This window comes from Cataglyphis hispanica, chromosome 2, assembly GCF_021464435.1.
Source record: "Cataglyphis hispanica isolate Lineage 1 chromosome 2, ULB_Chis1_1.0, whole genome shotgun sequence".
NCBI lineage: Eukaryota > Metazoa > Arthropoda > Insecta > Hymenoptera > Formicidae > Cataglyphis > Cataglyphis hispanica.
The window spans coordinates 6,668,162-6,687,670 of record NC_065955.1 but is presented as its reverse complement, the minus strand read 5'-3'; the positions used below and the strand labels follow the sequence as shown (position 1 = coordinate 6,687,670).

Here is a 19,509-nt window from a genome sequence, read left to right as displayed (position 1 = left end):
ATTATCATTCGCACGATTTTCCGTATGTGTCGTCGAACTGTCGCGAAATGTCCAATTAAATGGTCGGCGCATTTATCATTGTCTCTTATTCCGGCATATCGACGTCCGTGTAATAAGCAGGCTGTTCTGTCACATTTCTTCGCATCTTTCTTACTCCCTCTCTCTCTCTCTCTCTCTCGTAATGTCGCGATATATTTAAACGGTGATAATACGACGAGCGAATCCTATCGATCCCGGCAAAACCGGTATTCTCACGCTCCGCTCGTCCGTCTGCTGCTAAAGATAGCACTCGTTTCAATACTTGCCGAAGGATGCTGAACATACATTCAATTCCCGCTCGTTCAGAAAAATCGGCTAAATTGGTCGACACACACAGCTGTAGGGGATCTTTAAACACAATCTTATTCGAACGCGTAAAGCTTAAAATGTGTATGGTAGAGGCGTGAAATTTTAATTCACGAGAGAATACATTTATCCATCTTCCATTTCATCTCTATTACATCAGTCAGATATGGATTAACTTAGAATGTATTAATAGAACAAACTATATTAAACTCGGATAAACTGTTATCAAGTACAAGTCAAATCCGCAACAGATTCCTGTTCAAGTAAAATTATATGAAATCAGACTCTTTTCAGATTCGATAGACAATGTAATAAATAATTATAATAAAAAGAAATTGTTTTTCGAGAAGAAGGAAATAAAATGCGCCTCACATATGAGGCTCGCATTAAGATTCGCTATTAATTTTGATTAGAACAAAAAATTTTAATATCGCGGACTTTTGCCAATTTTAATTCCAACGGAACGTCTTAGCATTCTTCTAGAAAGAAGAAATGCCTTCGGGCATTATGTAAGATTTGCTACATGACATTGATGGAGATAGCAGAAGAAAATTGAAGTTATGAAAAATGCACGATACTCTCGCTTCACAGCGACTTATTATTTAATGATCGGACGCAATTAGGGGAATTCGTGATAAGTTGCAAACGCCGTCGGTGGCATCGCTAATGGACGTACAAGGTTTGATTTAGAAGCCGGAAGAATAGAGAACGTCGCGACGGTCCGCGAGATGCGAGCGAGAAGCTAATGAACCGAAGAAGACCGGATGAATCATCGTGATCAATCGCGCTTGGAGATTATTAAATGAGATGAGCGAGGATTTAACGATTGCTGAAGAAATTGATTGCGCGTTAGAAGAAATGTATCTAATGTCGATTGATTTTAAATGGCCGTTTCAAGATTTCTCGCACACATAGATCACCGACGCTGAAATATATCATATTCTGTTCGCCGACGAAAGAAAAAAAACGCGCGCAATTAAAGATCATGGCAGATTTTATTTGAAATTATAATCATCAGCGTTAACTTCTTCATTGTCAGTGGCAAGTACGCAGAAGAATTTTATCTTTAGTCATTTTATGAAATATATATCTATTTGCGTCTTTCATGAAAGAATACAAGTATTTCTAATTATTTATATTTTCTCTCAAATATTCTTATACTTACATTAAATTTGTTTAATTATAAAAATTTAATAATTTTCTCTCCAACTAAAATATATGTACCTATATAAAAAAATACAAAAAAAAAACAAAAAAATAATACAGAATATAAAAATTTGCTACTGGAACCTGATACAAAAATCTTGTAACAATAAATCGTCCTAGTTTTACTTGCGGCAGTATTTCAGGATGTCTATTCAAATCTTGTAAAAAATTATGTAATTTCTCAAAAAATTCCCTAAACTTCCCTATTCTTCTTATTTTTGTTCAAAATTTCAAGTAATATTTTAAACAATTTTTGGTGTAATTTTTTAAAATAAGTTTTTTTATTGTACGTGTTTTCTAGTCCTTTTCATTCATACAAAGAAAAAAAAGTTACTTAAATTTCAAGTGATAAATTTACAAATGTACTGAAAATAAAATTGAATAAATTTTGTTAAAGATAAAATTTTTTTTTAACTTATATATTTTTATTTTTTATCACTAAAAATTAAAGTAAAGAATATATTGCATATTTAATATTTCATTAGGACACTAAATATAAATAGAAATAGATTTATATTTACAATATATTTTAAACACATAATTAATAACACTTATCGACAAATTGTCTACTACTTACAATATAAGAATAAAATTATCAGAGAGAATTTTTTAAAACATTCCTCGAGTCTCAACAAATTCCATAAAAATTCCCTGATTTTTCCATAAAAAAATTTCCTGAAAATTCCAGATTTTCCATGTTTTTTCAGGGAATAAACACTCCGATTTAAAAAGGGCGGCGACCTATTTAATTAAAAAAATTGCTTAATATTTGCGAAGAGACATATTGTTACCGGCTTTCGAGAGCGAAGGAGAAAAGAGACGAGATCGGAGCAATGTCGAGTTGACACGGAGCGACGCGACACGACTCATGCGGACCAGGTAAGCGTCCGCGTAAGTGCATCACGCAGACTGCGCTATAAATAGATCGCGAAGGTCAGGGGAATCAGCAGTTTTCATGCAAATGCACCGGCGATACAATAATAATGTGACGGTGGAAACCATCAGGATCGCGCATTCGATGGTCAGGTTCACGTGTTCTCTAATCCTTCTATAACTCTTTATAAATTTGATAATTTTTGTCACTTTTGCCGTTATATGTCAAAGTACTAGTCGTTATTAGCAAATAAACACAGGTTAAATGTCTTGACGACTGCTGGCTCGCAAAACGGCGGTTTGATACGCGAAATCGTTTTTCGATTTGTAAGTCGTCATCGTCCCGCGCGGGAGTGCAATCAACAGGTGGTTGCAGTCCTATACGTGCGAGCGTGCTTGTGTTACGGGCGCACACAATCGCGTTTACTTGTCGAAAGTTCCCTCATCGCGGTTTGCGTAGTACCCCATACGCCTTGCGAGAGATATCTACCGCATAGGTGGGCATTGAGGCTCGCTGTCCACCTACGGATATACACCTAAATGGATGCCTCGATGTGAACGACGCAAGATGACCCACGCAATCGAGTTGCTTGCTCGACACTTGCGCCACGAATCCGGAAAATGCATCTATATGTAATGCATATGTATATATTTTTGTTAGAATCAAATATTAAATCTTCGCGCTACAATTGTTGATTTATGTATCAAACGGTATAAAATTAATATGACTAATTTTTTCCAAGATAGCCTCGCGTGATAAATGAAAAATTCATTTAAATGATCTCATATTTTTTTTTTTCTTTTTAATACGTGATCTCGTATGGAATATGACAAGCATCCGCACCTGTTCATGAAACTACACATTAATAATATTATATAAATATTATAAATTAAATTAAATTTTTCATGATTAAAATATAAAATCTTTATATTAAATAAATAAATACATATATAATTTGAAATTTGATGCTATTGACGAAACAGTATGTATCGGAAATTATTATTTATTTCCTCTTATAAAATAAAAGTATAAACAGACAAAAAAAGTCTGTTTATACTTTTATTTTATAAGAGAAAATAAATAATAATTTCCGATACATACTGTTTCGTCAATAGCATCAAATTTCAAATTATATATGTATTTATTTATTTAATATAAAGATTTTATATTTTAATTATGAAAAATTTATATATATATATATATATTAATTATTTAAATAATTTCGCAAAAATTTAGAAAAAGTAACAACCCTGCGTATCAAAAATAAACGGGCAAAAAGACAGATAGATAACCAGATAGATAGATTCTTTAATAATCCTCTAAGGATTACAAAAAACAACCGTTTCGGCGTTTATATCGCCGAATACAAATATGATAAACAATAAAAAAAAATATAGAAAAAAACATAACATTTCAAACACACTTAAACTAAAGACAAAACAGGCATAAAAGTCCGCCGCTGAAATGGCAATAGAAAGAAAACAATCTGCCGGAAACGGTAACGTAAGCGCGCAACAAATATCCGGCAAAGTGCATTAGTGAAAAAAAAAGTCCGTCGCTCGACGAAATTTAACTACACCTGTCGCGAGAACAAGGTCCCTCCCCGTTGATGGAATCCGCACAAAGTTGCGGCGCGATTTCTGCCAGCAAAGTGACGAGTGAAACTAGGTGAAAGTAAATGTAGTGGTAGCTCCTTATACTTATGCACTGTCCCTCATGTGCCAAGAGAAGGGCTACTTACATTCTCATTCAATCGCCCCCGATCTTCTCTTTCTCTTCTTGTATCAAAGAATATTAAAGATTCTTGTATCGAAATAATCGATGCTGTCAAATGCGAGTTTTTTTTTTATATGTTTATTCATTCGTTATACTTTCTTTATAAATACGACATGAATACTTAAAGTGCAAGAGATCAGACAGCAATTTTCTTATCCTTATTTTCCGTCAATTACTTATTTTTTTTTTTTTACCACTGTGAATTAACATAAATTAGTCCGAAAGTCTTTTCAGCTTTCGGATATCACTTTCTCTGTATTCATTCCAGAATGTGTCTCCGAAAGGCATTCTTTAAGTCGTAATCGGATCTTTTCTCGCGTACCGTAATTCGCTCAGCTGGTTAGCTTAAAGTTAATGGAAAAGATTTATAGCGACAAGTCGAAGGCGATTGCGATCAAAACTTTCCACAGCGATAAATAATCTTTGTGGACGGCTTTTCCGCAATTGACTCGTCGTGACAACATGAGATGTCGATTTGATACTTAATTCATTTTATTCCGTGCAAATAATTTCCCAATACAAATTTAAAATTACGTAAGATGAGAAATGACGATATTGTTTGTAGTATATCTCTTATCTTTTTTTATATATCGCACTAAAGAGATCTCTCTTTATGATAAATATGTTTATTAATAGAATTAAATTTTATACAATCCCACAGTTTTGCTACATTCAATTATAAATTTTATTTTTAATTAATCATTATATATATTGTATTAATAAAATACAAAGAAATATTTTCAAAGATTATTAATTTATATATATATATATATATATATATATATATATATATATATATCATAATAAAATATTTTTTTAAATATATTTTACTTCCCCTTAATATAACGTAAAAAATAAATTATATTGAAAAATAGTGACGACATTTGCAATATTTATGTCATTTTCAATTTGCATCGTAATATATCCAGATCGGTTGACAAAGCGCACGTGCTGTTCGTCGTTGTAATTCGTCTCGTTTGAAACGCGAGATTATTTTACATAAGCTCGAAGAAACGCCAATAATTTTAATCGCCGCACGACAAGAAAGCAAAGAGGAAACGCGAAATTGATAGAAGCGGCGGTAAAACGTCAAAGCGAAATTCTCGAACCGTAGGTGCATATACGCACGTGTTTATACGCGTGTGTGCGCCTGCAGGTGGTGATGCGACGATTGGCATTGCCGGAATGTTGTTAAGGAGAGCTGGATTCGTGACTTTGTGGCGAGCATGGTCGCGCATCGTTGAAGACCCGAGGCTAATTTTCCGTGACTTGACGTGCTTAGGTTTCTTGACTTTCCGGCTCAAGCAAATCTTTTTTCTTTGGAATAGATTACAGAGACAAGGCTAGCTTTGCATAAGTATACGAGTGCGAATAACTGAGGCTTATAACAACAGTTATTTCGTTGGTTATTTTCGATCACATTGAAAAAATGATCTCATTGTACTTATGTAATGATGTGCAGAAGTTAAAGAATACATAGTAACAATCTGAATTGTAGTTAAATGTGTTTTGCAAAATTGAATCGTAATGATGTCGAAAAATGCTTTCTTAAAAAGTTAGCGCCCAAAAAGCTCTGAAATCACAGTTATTTTATACGTTTTTATAAATATGCGTTTTTTAACAGAAAGTACCGAAACAAAGAAAATTAAATTATTTTTCAAATATGATCAAAACGATTGTAATACGTTTCATAGATTTTTAGATAGTTTTTTAGTTTCAAATGTAAAAAGTATTTTGTCGACTATCAGCTTTCTAAAAATACTCTTCATTTATGCTGTTATAGCCTTAGCCAATTTTATATTGCTTGTTAGTTATTCTACTAAAAAAATTTACTTTTTTTGCATTGTTTAAACCAATCACCATAGAAAGATAAAAAAAAGAAGAAGATAAAATAAAAAGAAAATTAAATTTAATAAATTTCTTGGAACACAAATCAATAAAAGTAAAAAATAAAAAATTTTTCTTTTCATAAAAATAAAATAATTTTTTTAAAACTAAAATAGTACTGTAGAATATTTTTAAAATAAAGAGTATTTTTAAAAAATTTCAGAAATAATTACAAATTTTAAAGTGATGTTAAAAGTTGAGTTCAGATGTTTCTGAACGCAAACTTTTTAAGGAAGCATTTTTCAACCTATATTTATACGACATTTTTTGAATTAAATTTCCTATAAAATCTCAAAATCTGGCTGGAAATATGTTTTAGCTCATCGCAAATATATAACGCCCGCAAAATCTTCGCATACATTGAAGATGTTATACGTAATAATACAATAATTCTGCATTAATAACACTTTATTGTGTTTTATAATCTCATTAAAAATGTCAATTTTTCTAATAATTAAAAAATTTTAAGATATATGCGCGCGCATGTGTGCAATCAGTTTGATGTCTAAACTTAAACTGCCATTCTATGCAAGCTTATATATAGAAGTTTCCGGCAGTCCATAAATTGAACAGTCATGTCAATTAAAGTTATATAAGTTTAATACGACTAGCGAAGAAAACTCTAACGTTTTGAATTTTTCTAGTTAATAACTTCATAAAATTTTGCTACTTTATATAACATCTACAAAAATGTCGATGTATTAATTAGTATAATTACTTAATAATTTCTTGTTATATTTAATTATACCTCGATTGATCATACAATAATTATGATAATTTCAAATTTATATAATACCGCAAAACATAATATAAAGATTTGTGATTCAGATTATTCCTTCCTCGACTGCTACACAACACTTTTTCGGAAAAATAGCATAAAGCGTAAGAGAAAACAGCATAGCCTTCATTTTTTTAATTAGAAACGTAACTCACTTTGATAAAATATGCATGATTAGCGTAACATGTCACGAGCATAATTCATACTGCCACGGTTTATTAAATTCTGTTTATTATGCATTCGGTAAATAGTCTGCCTCTGTAAAAATAACGCACATTCGCGTTCTGATTTTACACATGTAATCCTGAAATTTATTTTCATATTTTAATTTTCTTTTTGCAGTAAAGATCATCGGAAATGAATTTCGCGAAATAGCGCGAGCACGGTGTTTCACGATATCGAATGGGGCGAATCGCGGTTGCGTGCTCCGTCGTGACGTAGCACGCATATCGTACCAGCGCACGCATATCGTACCAGCGCACGCACGCACGCACGCACGCACGCACGCCCCAGAGCACACGGCCCGTAATTATATTGTCACGCCGCGGGTGTTCAATTTGTCGAGCGCGCCTCCACCACCTTCATTAAGGTAGACCGAGCCGCTCTCTTGCGCGAAGCTGCGCCAAGACGGTCGGTTCCAAGACTTCGTCTCGTCAATGCCCTATACAACCCCATGATTCTCACGCCGGCAAAAAACGATTTTCAGCCGGTTTCTCTGTGCGAGCCCGCACGAAATCATCGATAACGACGCGCCACGAAGTTCCAACCATTTCTGTTCTCTCCCGGATAATAATGTCTTTAAGAGGCTTTTTGGTACTTCACTACTACAAATGAATCATAACGTCAAAAAGGAAAAATCGTGTAATTTTTTTTTCTTGCAATATGTATACGTCGAAATAAATTAATGCTTCTTCATTCGCGTTAGCACAATCTGATAAATTATAATTGCTTTCGAAAATTCTTTTTTTTATTATCCTTAATAAAAATAACAATCAAATCTGCAAATATTGTTATATATTTTTAATAAAACTAACCCGTTTGACCCCTTCGACGAGTTGATCAAGATTTTTAATTATTTATTATGCACGAAGCAAAAAGAAAATCTTCGATGTTTTTTATTAATTTATCAAATAATGACATATGAAAGAATTTATTCGATGTATAATGCAAAAAAACTTCACACGATTTTTTGCTTCTGATGTCATAATTATATAATTGCTGTAAAGAACTAGAAGTTTCAAAGTAACATACAATTTCCTTTTAATTACGCACGATATGACTGAATATTCTCATAATTTGTTTTTAATTAATAAGCGTAATATTCAATAACTTGTCTAAATAAATTTGTAATAGAAAAATTTTTAATTAATTAAAATCTGATTATTTAGAATTAACTCTCTATTAATACAATCTATTTCACGCATAGCAATATTATTACATATTTTTATGTATTAAAAATATGGGAGAAAGAGTTGGATAGCTTATATAGCTTTCAATTTTATTCTAAAATCCGAAATAAAATAAACATTCCACGTCACGAAATTAGATAAAGCCTGTTTAGAATTTGCAATCAATTGCTTACTCATTGATACGTAATATTAATAAGTCCACGTAATAATTGTAATAGTATGTTTAACGAACGTGCATGCGATAGAATGAATTTAAAAAAGTTTGGAAAATAAAAATTTGTAATTTACTCACATAACTGAGCATAGGTATGTTGCGAGATTCAGCGACGATTGCTTCGACGTAGCATGAGCCTTCCGGTCCAAAAAAGGCCACGACCCCATCGCAGATCATGTCTACCATTGCACTGGTAGCTTCGATAGTCTCTCCCCTCGTGTCGGTCCATCGCATCACCAGCTTCACGTTCGGCAAAATGTTTGGATCGTTGTTGATCTGAAACGAGATGATACAACTATTCATTAGATTCAAGTAAAAATAAGGCGAAATATAATGGAAGAAAGAATTTTTTTTTTTGATGCCTTGCACAAAAGAAGGCAAAAATTATGCGTTCTAATTATATATCTTGACTTATATCTTTTTAAAAATTTGCATATTTTTATATAAATAGAAATAAATATTATTCTCCTATAATTACATCACAATTCTCCATAATTACATCACAATTGTGATATAAATTTGTCTGCAAAAAATTTTATGTCCATGCTACCGCAACTTAATGAAGTCATTTTCTAACGATAAGCTTTCATTGTGTAATAACAGTTGCTTGATCGCTCGCAATTACGTGATAAAATCACATAAATTTATCGCAATCTGTTCTGAACGGTAAAGTTTATCAATTTGTATTACAATTAATGCGAGAGGCTTACATTTATGTGCATCGCACATATGTTTGTCATAATAACTGACTCGGTGTACCTATGGGTGTCTCGTGGTCTTATTTCTTGATGCGCATTTCTACCCGGTATATCCGGCTCGCGTCCACACATCATATGCTTGGTTATTATGCAAATTTGAATTCCAGCAAACAATACTTTTCCGCGTACAGCCACTTGGACGGCGCGCCAATTTACATGCCTAGCAATGCAAGCTGAAATTATAACCGTCGGCGACACGGCGATCGTCGTTGAAAAGTTCGCACACGTGCAATAGCCCTTTTGCGGGCCGCGCTATCGCGGTCCATTGTACATTCTAGCACGACTTGGAACAGACCTCTGTGTATCAGGTTGTTCTCGCACAGTCAGCGGAATAAATCTATTCGAACTATGCCATGCGTATGTAGACGATCAGATCGCGATACGCATGGTGTATAAAGATACCGATTAATGTTAACGGAATTCAACTGATTTCGTAAAAAAAGTATGTATTTTTTTCAGCTCTCATTCACGATGAAAATGTAGAAATAGTTTTTCAACTCTGTTTTGCATTTTATGGATATAATTTAAATAAACGCATTGCAAATATATCAGAAATAATTTATTATCAAGGAAAATTTTAAAAGTTAAAAAAAATTAAAGTTAAAAGTTATTATTTAAGAAAATTTATAGCAATAGTATAAATAACATTTTAAAACAAATGCAAAAAAATATTTTCAAACTAAAAAGATTATTTTTAATCGATTTAGACAATCTCTCTAAATGTATAGAAATTCAAAGTTTTTGAAAATTATATATTGACTAAGGAATTGTAAGATGCTGATTTAAGTTATTGTGTATTTTTGCAAATTTATTACTCGACATTATTCGCTTGGTATTGGTTCACTTATTCTATAATGTAAACGTAAACGATGAAGCATGTTAATTTACATAATCAAATTCGCATATAATATATATAATTATATTATCCTCATGAATAGAAACTAGACATTGTATAACGTGTATTATAAAATTCCATACTATTCTGCATTCATAATTTTTCTCCTACAATTTATTAACGCTATATCCAAAGTAAGAGGTTTATCATTAGATCCGTGATATCATATAATTATCTTGTGAGATAAATTGACACGACATTCCAAAGCATGTGCGTGCACTTTGTAGAAATTTCTTAATACAAAGAAGATGAATAATACTAGTTGTAAACATAAAGATAGAAGAATTTGACAACTTCATTATAGCCATTTCCATGAAATCTATATGTGAGTGGAATGAATTGCTAATGCAATGTAATCAAACAGATCACGTTGTAGAAAGTTAAAATATAAATGATGGAATAATTTTAAATTTGCATAGGATATATATAAACACGTCAATAACAGGACATTTTATTTTACATAAGTCGCCGCGCTACTTAACAAAGTTTATCATTTTATAAATTGAAATGCCTTTGCAGGAATAAATATTCTATTGATGGTTGTAAAAAATAAAAAAAAAAGAATTAATATTATTGATTGAAGAGAAAATTGAGTGATAAAAAAGATTCTCTATACTTTTTAATTCTATCAAAAGGCAACTTCCATTACCGCAAAAAACCTGCCAAAAACCAAACTGATTCACTCCACTTTTTGTAAACTTTTCAATTTTTTTTTCAAATTTGGCACACAACATTGTGAACATGTGCTTTAATAAAATTTTTGCTTTAAAAAAAAAAAAAATTAAATAAAAGTGAAGTTGATTAGTCTAGCAATCCAGCTTTTTGAGCTCACATGACAGCATCATGAATTTGTAGTCTTCGCTTGTTATATACCGTTAAAGCGGTTTCGTGAAACACTAAAAAAAAACATTACTTTCCGTTAAATGCCTAGCATTCCTAATTCTGCATGAGCCACATACGCAAGCGCGTCAATTTGTAGCGCGTAATTTGCATATCAACGTTATCATGTCATATTTTTTCAAATTGTAACAGCTGCGCATTTAAATACATGTCGGAGAGAAAATATATTTCCCGCGATATAAAATCAAAACAAACACACGGGTAGCGTACAGATACAAAAAAAAAAAAAAAGAAAACTGTGCTAACAAAAGTTATTCGAAACAATAAGGCAATTGTCCCTCAAAAAACTATAAAACATTTTCGATTCAATTTGGCGATAAATCGACCTGTCATTGTCAGCCTGTTTTTTCAATGTGATATCTCGTACTTCGTTTCACACACCGTTATAACCGCAGCAATGCGAAAAATTCTGCTCTCTGGCGCAGTGAAAGTCCGGCGCGTTCCTCTTTAATCCGCGCCGCTCATTTAAATTACACTTCCTTCATCAAGAGTCAGATCAACAGTAGCGAGGTTGCGCGCCGGCGCGCCTTATTATTTATTAATAGAGATCGACTTTATGCGCGCAGCGATTTACAGCCATTACGCATGTGAATCGCATTGCCCACCCGCGAACGGATATTAATACGATTGCGATCTGCGCGTTTATCACCCGCGCCCATTACGGCACCGATTATGCAAAATCGCCAATTAACGCTCTATTTACAAATACACCGAACCCCGAGCAAAATTAGTTTACATCATGAGAATGGCGTACGGCGAGTGAAAATTCCACGATTTTTTTTCTGCTTTCCACATACCCGCGAGCTAAGCGCCTGGATTAGTGCGCGCGCGCGCAAGGTGGTACTGTAACACCTGTATCCTGCACTTGCGATCGCCGTGGCCGAACCGAGTATTAAGGGCGATTCACACACGTGTGATTTGATGCCATATCCCTGCATATTTTTATTAAACTTGGATTTTATTTTGTCAAACTTAATGACTGATGTGCGCTACAGGAAACGATACGTCAGCATCAACGTATCGTGAAACTGTTTCCCATACATAATAATTCGTGATAAACTGACGATTACCGTCTTCGCTAACTCAATTCGATTGTTTTAATTTTAATTTAAATAAAATTGCATTCTTATTTTCAATATTAAAATATTTTTAGGATCATTTGCAATAAATATACGGTTCAATTAAAAAAAAAAAAAAAATTATGGAATGTTATAATAAATAAGATTTTGAAAACCATCATTATGCCTTATATTAATTAATTAAAAATAATATATAGAAGATTAGATTATTCATTGAATGCAAACAAAAGATTAAGCTTTAATGGATGGTAATATATGTATATTATATATGACATCAAACAAAACGTCAAAATATTATCGCCGAAAATATTTAATGTCGACGATTAAATGTCTGTTTTTATAACGATCAATGCATATTATTCTATTTAAAAACAATATAAAAATATTTAATGTTATGTTAATTCAATTCTAATATTATATAATATGATCTTAATTAAGAAATATATCTATTAATATACTAGAACATTGTATAAGACAAATGAAATGAGTTATTGACATGTTTGACGTTTTTCAATAAAAAAAAACATATTATTAGCGTAATGCTTTACGCATATAAAATTTTTCAATTGAAAAAGATAGCCTCAATTATTATCATCAATCTATTGCATCGGCGAGAATTTCGATCATTTTTAATACATATAACAAAAATTGATAAGTTTTTTTTTTTCTTATTTGTAATAAACAAATATTAATATATTCATCTAATATTTTTAATAAACAAATATTAATATTTATAATAAACAAATATTAATATTCGTCTAAAATTCATGTAATATTCACTAATATGATAAACAAGCATACAGTCGATTTATCACAATAAATTATTATCTAGAACAGTGTAATAAACTGATTGAACTTTAATTATCATCAGTTTCATAGCGTAACAATTTGCGTCATTAACGGGTCGATAACCGATAAGGTCGAATCGCTAAAATAAGCCCTATGACATGCAGAAATGTGAGGATAAGGTTACTTGTTGAGAACAAGATGCTCGTATATGTCGCATTGTATATGTGTACGATCGAAAGGCAAGGTGTTGGGAGAAGGCGCATTTGTGAATCAAGCTTTATTCCAACCGCGAATAGAGGCCGACATTGCGATCGCGATGCTTACTCTTGCGTGGCATATCGGAGGATATAAATAAACGGCCGCAAAGCTCGTTTCCTGCACCTTTCGACTCGCTGAGTACGCGGGCATGCATCGCAGTGAGGAGAGTCATTATGCGTTTATCGTTGCAACTGCACGCGGTGCATCGAACTGCTGAAAGAGAAATTTTATCGTGGAGCGCGGAAACACAACGCGCCAGTTAGACTTCATTTCTTTCTGGTTTTTCTCAAAACAAAACGAATATATCTCGCGCGCCTACATACACGTTTATATAGATTATTTTTAAAATACGCGCGTTCCATTCTTATAATCCGTACTTTCGCTCGCCGCTGAAATTGCCGTCAATTTCAGTAGCCTAACTATTGATAATTGAAGGCTTTGCTGAAATTATAATCCTTAAAACACTCTAAAAAAAATGTACAAAGCCATTCATATTTTCAAAAAATCGCTAAAAAATCTTTACAAATAATCTCGGGACTAAAAGATAAATTAATACTTGCTTTATTCGATGAGATAATAAATCGAAAGGAGAGGTATTTGACGGGGGAATTTAACCACCGACGCTTCCCCACGCCTTCGGATCAATAATGCTCGACACTTTCGATCTTACACTCCTGTTACGATCGACGCGGCAATTAATCACCGAAGATAACGCCGCCTTATATTTTCACATACACCCGGATATCGCGGGCCGTGATAAGATCGACGCTCGTTTCGATGATTCGCACCGTTCTCTGCCCCCTTCACTCTTTCCTCCGCTGCTTCTTCTTCTTTTTCCTTTTATCGAGTCCGCTCGATTCCTCATGTGCGGTCACAGGTTGCAAGAGTCGAGACAAGGTTTGGGAAAGAAAAAAGCGGTTGGGGAGGACAAGGAAAGGACGGGTGGCCAAGAAAGAGAAGAAAGGGAAGAAGAGAAGGAGAGTGAAGATGAAGATGAGGAGGAAAAGGGAGGGGGAGTGCGTGCCCGAACTCGCGAGCGAATTCTTCTCACGGTTCGCGAGAGCGCCGTTTCGTCGACACGCGTGGGCGGACCGGCGAATAACGCCGGTCTTGTATTTTTAAACCCTCGCAGGGGCATCTCTCGGCGCGCCTCTCCCTCGGCGGTCCTCCGAGAGGAATCGCCGGGGTCACTTCTGCCCCCGCGGCGAGCGGGAGCAGCGCTTACCTTTCTCTTTTTACAAACATACTTCCTCTTTAACCGGCATGCAACACACCCGGGCGAAAACGGTCTCACGGTCCCCTATGGATGCGCGGGAGACAGCCGAAGGAGAGGAAGGGAAGAGAAGGAGGAGGAGAAGAGAGATAGGGGATCCGAATGAATTATCGAGGCTATTGAAGCGGGACGGTAGATTTGAGCGAGCAAGGAATACGGCAGGATCGAGGGAAGGAAAAAAAAAAAAACACTGGATATTATGGTCCATTGCATTGTCGTTGGTTGGGTAATCGAAGAAGATTCAGAACGGATCATCCCCTCTTCGGCGAAATTAAAGATCTCATTCGTGGGGAGAATGTATATATGCGAAGCCTTCTTAGCAGCGATTAACTTTTCAATGTGACTAAGTTTGTCCATTCGTTTGTATTTGTTTATATATCGACTTTAAAGATATTGATATCTATCTGATATTTCGATGTTATTGTACACTCTTATCTCAAGCCATTTTACAATGCGTAAGCATTATAAAAATTCAATTTTTATCTTAAACAATATTAGTCTCCCAATTTACGCGGATATTTTCGCGTACGCGAAAAAAGATTTAAATAAATGCTATTTACATTGAAAAACATGTTAATATTTCCTCTATTTTCTGAATAATTATATCAGAAATATTTAATAAAAGAGGAGAGAAGAAAGATAATTGCATATATATTAAATGCAATTGAACTAACCCAGAACAGCCATTCTTACAAGTCTTTATCAAGACTTTGTCCAAGTCTTTATTTCCTTTAAAATACTCGTGCAATCTATAAATATATGTCTCATCAAATTGGTTCCACGTGTCGACCTTTTTCATTAACAACGTAGGTGGTTAATAGCAGATAAAGTATAAAAGACTATTACTATTCGTATGATCGATGAGTGACGTAATCCGCTTTGAAATACACTTAATAGAAAGAATTACATTCCGCATCGATAAGTAGAGTTTCCGTATACGTTATAATTTCGCAATTAACATGTAAAACAAGTAAATAAAAGAAGAAAAAAAGAAAAAAAAAGAAAAAAAAGGTATAAGGCAGAATTCGAGATCGTGCCGAAGAAAATGAAATTTCGAGGAAATGGCCACATCTCTCTCAATCTCTTTTTTCTGAAATGCTCATCTTGTATATTATATTTGGGTGGACCCAAACGTTCCGGCCAGACTGTGAGATTTTATAGAAAATTTAATTCTGAACAAAAAGTTTTCTATAAACATGAGTCAAATAATGCTTCCTTAAAAAGTTAGCGTCCTCTGAAATCAGATGGTTATTTTATATAAATATCAAGGAAAGTATGCGTTTTTTGACAAAAAATGACCGAAACAAAAGTTGTAGAGAATTAAATTTTCAAATGAAATCAAAATGATTGTAGTACGTTCCAAGAATTTTGAGATAACCAGTTTCAAACGTAAAAGAAATGTTTTCTCGGCTATCAATAGTACATTTTTTTTATTTTTAAATATTTATTTTGTTTGTTGATTATTCCACTAAAAAAAAATTATTTTCTTGCATTGTTTAAACCAATCATCATTAGGAAGATGAAAGAAAGAGCACAAGGTAAAAAGAAAATAAAATAAAAAAATGAAATAATTAATAAATTAAATATAATAGAAATAATTAATAAATTTCTTAGAAAATTTCCTATAAAATATTAAAATCTGACCGAAACGTTTGGGCCTACCCTATATATATAAATTTTAACAAGCTCCGTTCAATTCTGACTGCGGATTCAGATTGCTGTCAAAACCGACGGCGACCAATCGTTAATGCACCGTGTAAACTAATAGCATCAACGAGCTGTCATTAACAGCTGTTACGATGAGCAGAGAATAACGTTGTAATTTTCTGTGAAATTCAGTGGCAGCGGGTTCAAAAATCTTTACAGCATCGTCATGATTGATCGTGTTCATGCAACACGCGCATCGCAATGAGCGAGTAAACGACTTCGTGCAGTAACGCGGACGGTAGTTCTCCTATTCCGAGAAACACCGGCTATTGATTACAGCGCGCAATGTATCAATAGAACGCTCTTAAACGCTTTTAAAACCGTACGAAGTACGACCGATTCCGCACGTAATCGGCGTAACAATGTCGTCATTCTCCTCGATAACAATAACAGTCGAGTCGCGTGTATTTCACACATTACCTAAAGAATGAAACATAGTACGAGCGAGAATAGAGCGAAAAGACATGAAAGAGTAATGGGGATTCCTTTTCTTTTTCAGACAATATATATGTTGTGTACCTATCCACAACATCATTTGTTCGTTCATCTAGTTCACTACATTTTATTTGAGATAGCTACACGAGAATCTTCCAAGTGCGAAGAAAAAAATCACGCCTTACCTCGTCGAGTGCCATGGACAGAGCGCCAGAGATGGTGAGACCCTGACGATCCTTGAGGCCGCCCTTAATAGCAGTGAGATAGCCGATGGTCAAGTTCCGCTGCTGAACCGCCGTGTTATTGCCCCCCGACCACAGATTTTTATGAGAGGTGGGCGCCTGCTGGCACTGGACCGGCGGTGATTCCTGGGCCTGACCCAGAACCAGGGGGCTACTGGCGAGTAGCAGCAGTACCAGGAGGGCGCGCGGACCCTTGATGCGGGGCCGCGGCAGCAGATGCGAGGGACGATGATGCTCCTGCTGCTGCTGCTGCTTACGGTCGCGCTCCCGATGAAGCTGCTGCTGGCGCGGATGCTGGTGACGGGGAGACCTGCGGCGGCTCGGCTGTACTGGCGGGCCGGGGCGCATGGCCGCCGCCGCCACCGGTCAGCAGCGCCTCCCACCCGCTTACCTGCAAGATCAAAAGATTCGTTCTTGTTAAGGGGACTATATAGTCGAAAAATTGATTTTTATTTTTCAAAATTATTATATTTCCTAAGTAAAATGCCATTTGGTTTATGTCAAAATTCGCAAAATTGCGGATTTCACAGCCGAAAAGATGATGCGATGTATGAATTTATTTTTGCTCAAACGCAGGTAGTCGTAATCTAATAATAATTATTCTTATATAAATAATCCTAATCTTAAATATGAAATAAATAAAAATTAACTTGACAATTTTTGACAACAAAAATTAGAATAAAATAAACAGAAATTAAGTTAAAATTAACTTAATTAAAATTAAGTTAGAAGATTATTAATTCATTAAAATTTAAAAGTTAAAAGTTAATTCTCTATTCAACAGCAAATGACACATCACACAAACTTGTACGATATATGAAATATTACCATTAATCATTTTCACACGACTTTAATATGAATGAATTATTTTATTGTATAAAAAAAGTTGATAAGTTAACATTAATTTAAAATATTTAATTATTTTTAAATATTTAAAAATAACTAGTATAAGTTAAACACATTTAAAACTAAGTTAGGTTAAAAATTAATAATTTTTTAACTTTAATTTAACTTTTAATTATTTAACTAGCTATTATTCAATATTATTTATAACACACTTATAAAACACAATGTCATTTATCACTTATCGATTTCAATTTTAATTTTCAATTAATACATGTAACAATTAATATTCTGTATATTAAGATTTAAATACAAATTTAATTTTTGTATCTTGTTATTTATGCTAAAGACCGACCAAAAACAGTACATATTTAATGCATATTTGTCACTAAAATTAAACAACAAAAAGTTTGCGCACTAATAATCGCGCGTCGACTTTTATTTGCAAAAAAAAATAAGATTAATATTGAGTATGCAGAGATGATCAAGAAACTGATAGTGATCAGAAATTGATTTCAATTTTAAATAATCAGTTTCAGGTATGTAATTTATGTAAAAATTAGTCGAATAAACTAATAACAAAAACAATGCTTGTTGTTGATTATTCGTTTACTATATCACATTACCTATATTCGTTAAAATTATTTATATTGGGCAATAATATTTAAATAGTTCAAATATGGGAAAAAAATATTAAACAAAAAAAATAATTTGAAGTTTTAACAAGACCTATTGTAAAAATTTGCTATATATTCAGCATATAAATATATAAAAATTGATTTTGATCTGTTTAAAAAACCAATTTATTATTCGGACAAAAATGTCATGTCTATTTTAGGCTTATTGTAATTCGCATTTCAACCTTATACTGAACATACGTATCATATGTAAGGATACGTAGCGTTACAATTTCCGTGGTTACAATCGCAATCGCAAAACCGGTTGTAGTTGATGTGCTGCAGTTGTGACAATAATATATATCTTCCTGCTTCAATGCATTTATCGCGAGGTCACATTTATTCGCGTGAATCATCGTATATGCCATCTGTTGTGTTCAGCTAATAATAGAAATTTTTTAAATAATATTAACCGCACGAAGTGTACATATTGAACTGATTTACACGTGCGTATTTTTTACAGACGTTTTAACATTTACTTTGTCTTCAATCACACGGAAAGACAATCCGTCGTAAAGAAAATTTATATCGCATGAACCGGATGTCGCGAAGACTCCCAAGGGAATTTTATATCAATGACATCATTGTTGCAATATGCAAGTGAGAATAAAGGTATTGCGATCACGCGCGTAAAACGACTTCCTTTCCTCTGTCTCGTAAATCAATCGAATTTATTTTTTATTAGTTAATGGAAACAGCAATGACTATCATACTTATTGGAGACAATCTTTATAAATGACTTTGTCAATTCATATCACATAGTATCAATATTATATATTTTCCGTTGTATTTTTTTCTTTAATTAAAAAGGAAGATACAAATTTTACAATTTATGTAAAATAATTTAAGACGCTGTATCACGTGTTAATGACAAGTTTAAATTTTACACAATCTATTCACGCTTGTAACGATTTTATAATGTGACTTAATTTCGAGAGAAAAAATACAAACAAGCATTATCTATAACTTTTAACATTTACATTGTAATGCTGACCGATAAGAAAACATCTCTGCGAGTACGCATCTGCTCAATGATGCGTTGCCGTGAGGATTGTCAGAAAATTCCGGAGAGACTCGACGTCGCCAAACACAATTAAGCATCAAATCGTCGCGAAACATAGGTGCGAGGTACGTTTGAACACGTGGCCGTAAAGGAGAGAAGAA

At 33.6% G+C, this 19,509-nt stretch overlaps 1 protein-coding gene across 1 annotated transcript in view; it reads right to left on the bottom strand.

Moving 5' to 3' along the window:
• LOC126858944 (receptor-type guanylate cyclase Gyc76C-like) overlaps positions 1–19,509 on the bottom strand; it is a 68,462-nt gene that overhangs the window by 22,538 nt on the left and 26,415 nt on the right. Inside the window, exons 3-4 of the mRNA XM_050609689.1 lie at positions 16,769–17,216; positions 8,568–8,765 (exon numbers count right to left, since the gene is read on the bottom strand). Coding sequence (XP_050465646.1) covers positions 8,568–8,765; positions 16,769–17,173 — 603 coding nt within the window. The 5' untranslated portion in view covers positions 17,174–17,216. The remainder of the gene's footprint in view (positions 1–8,567; positions 8,766–16,768; positions 17,217–19,509) is intronic.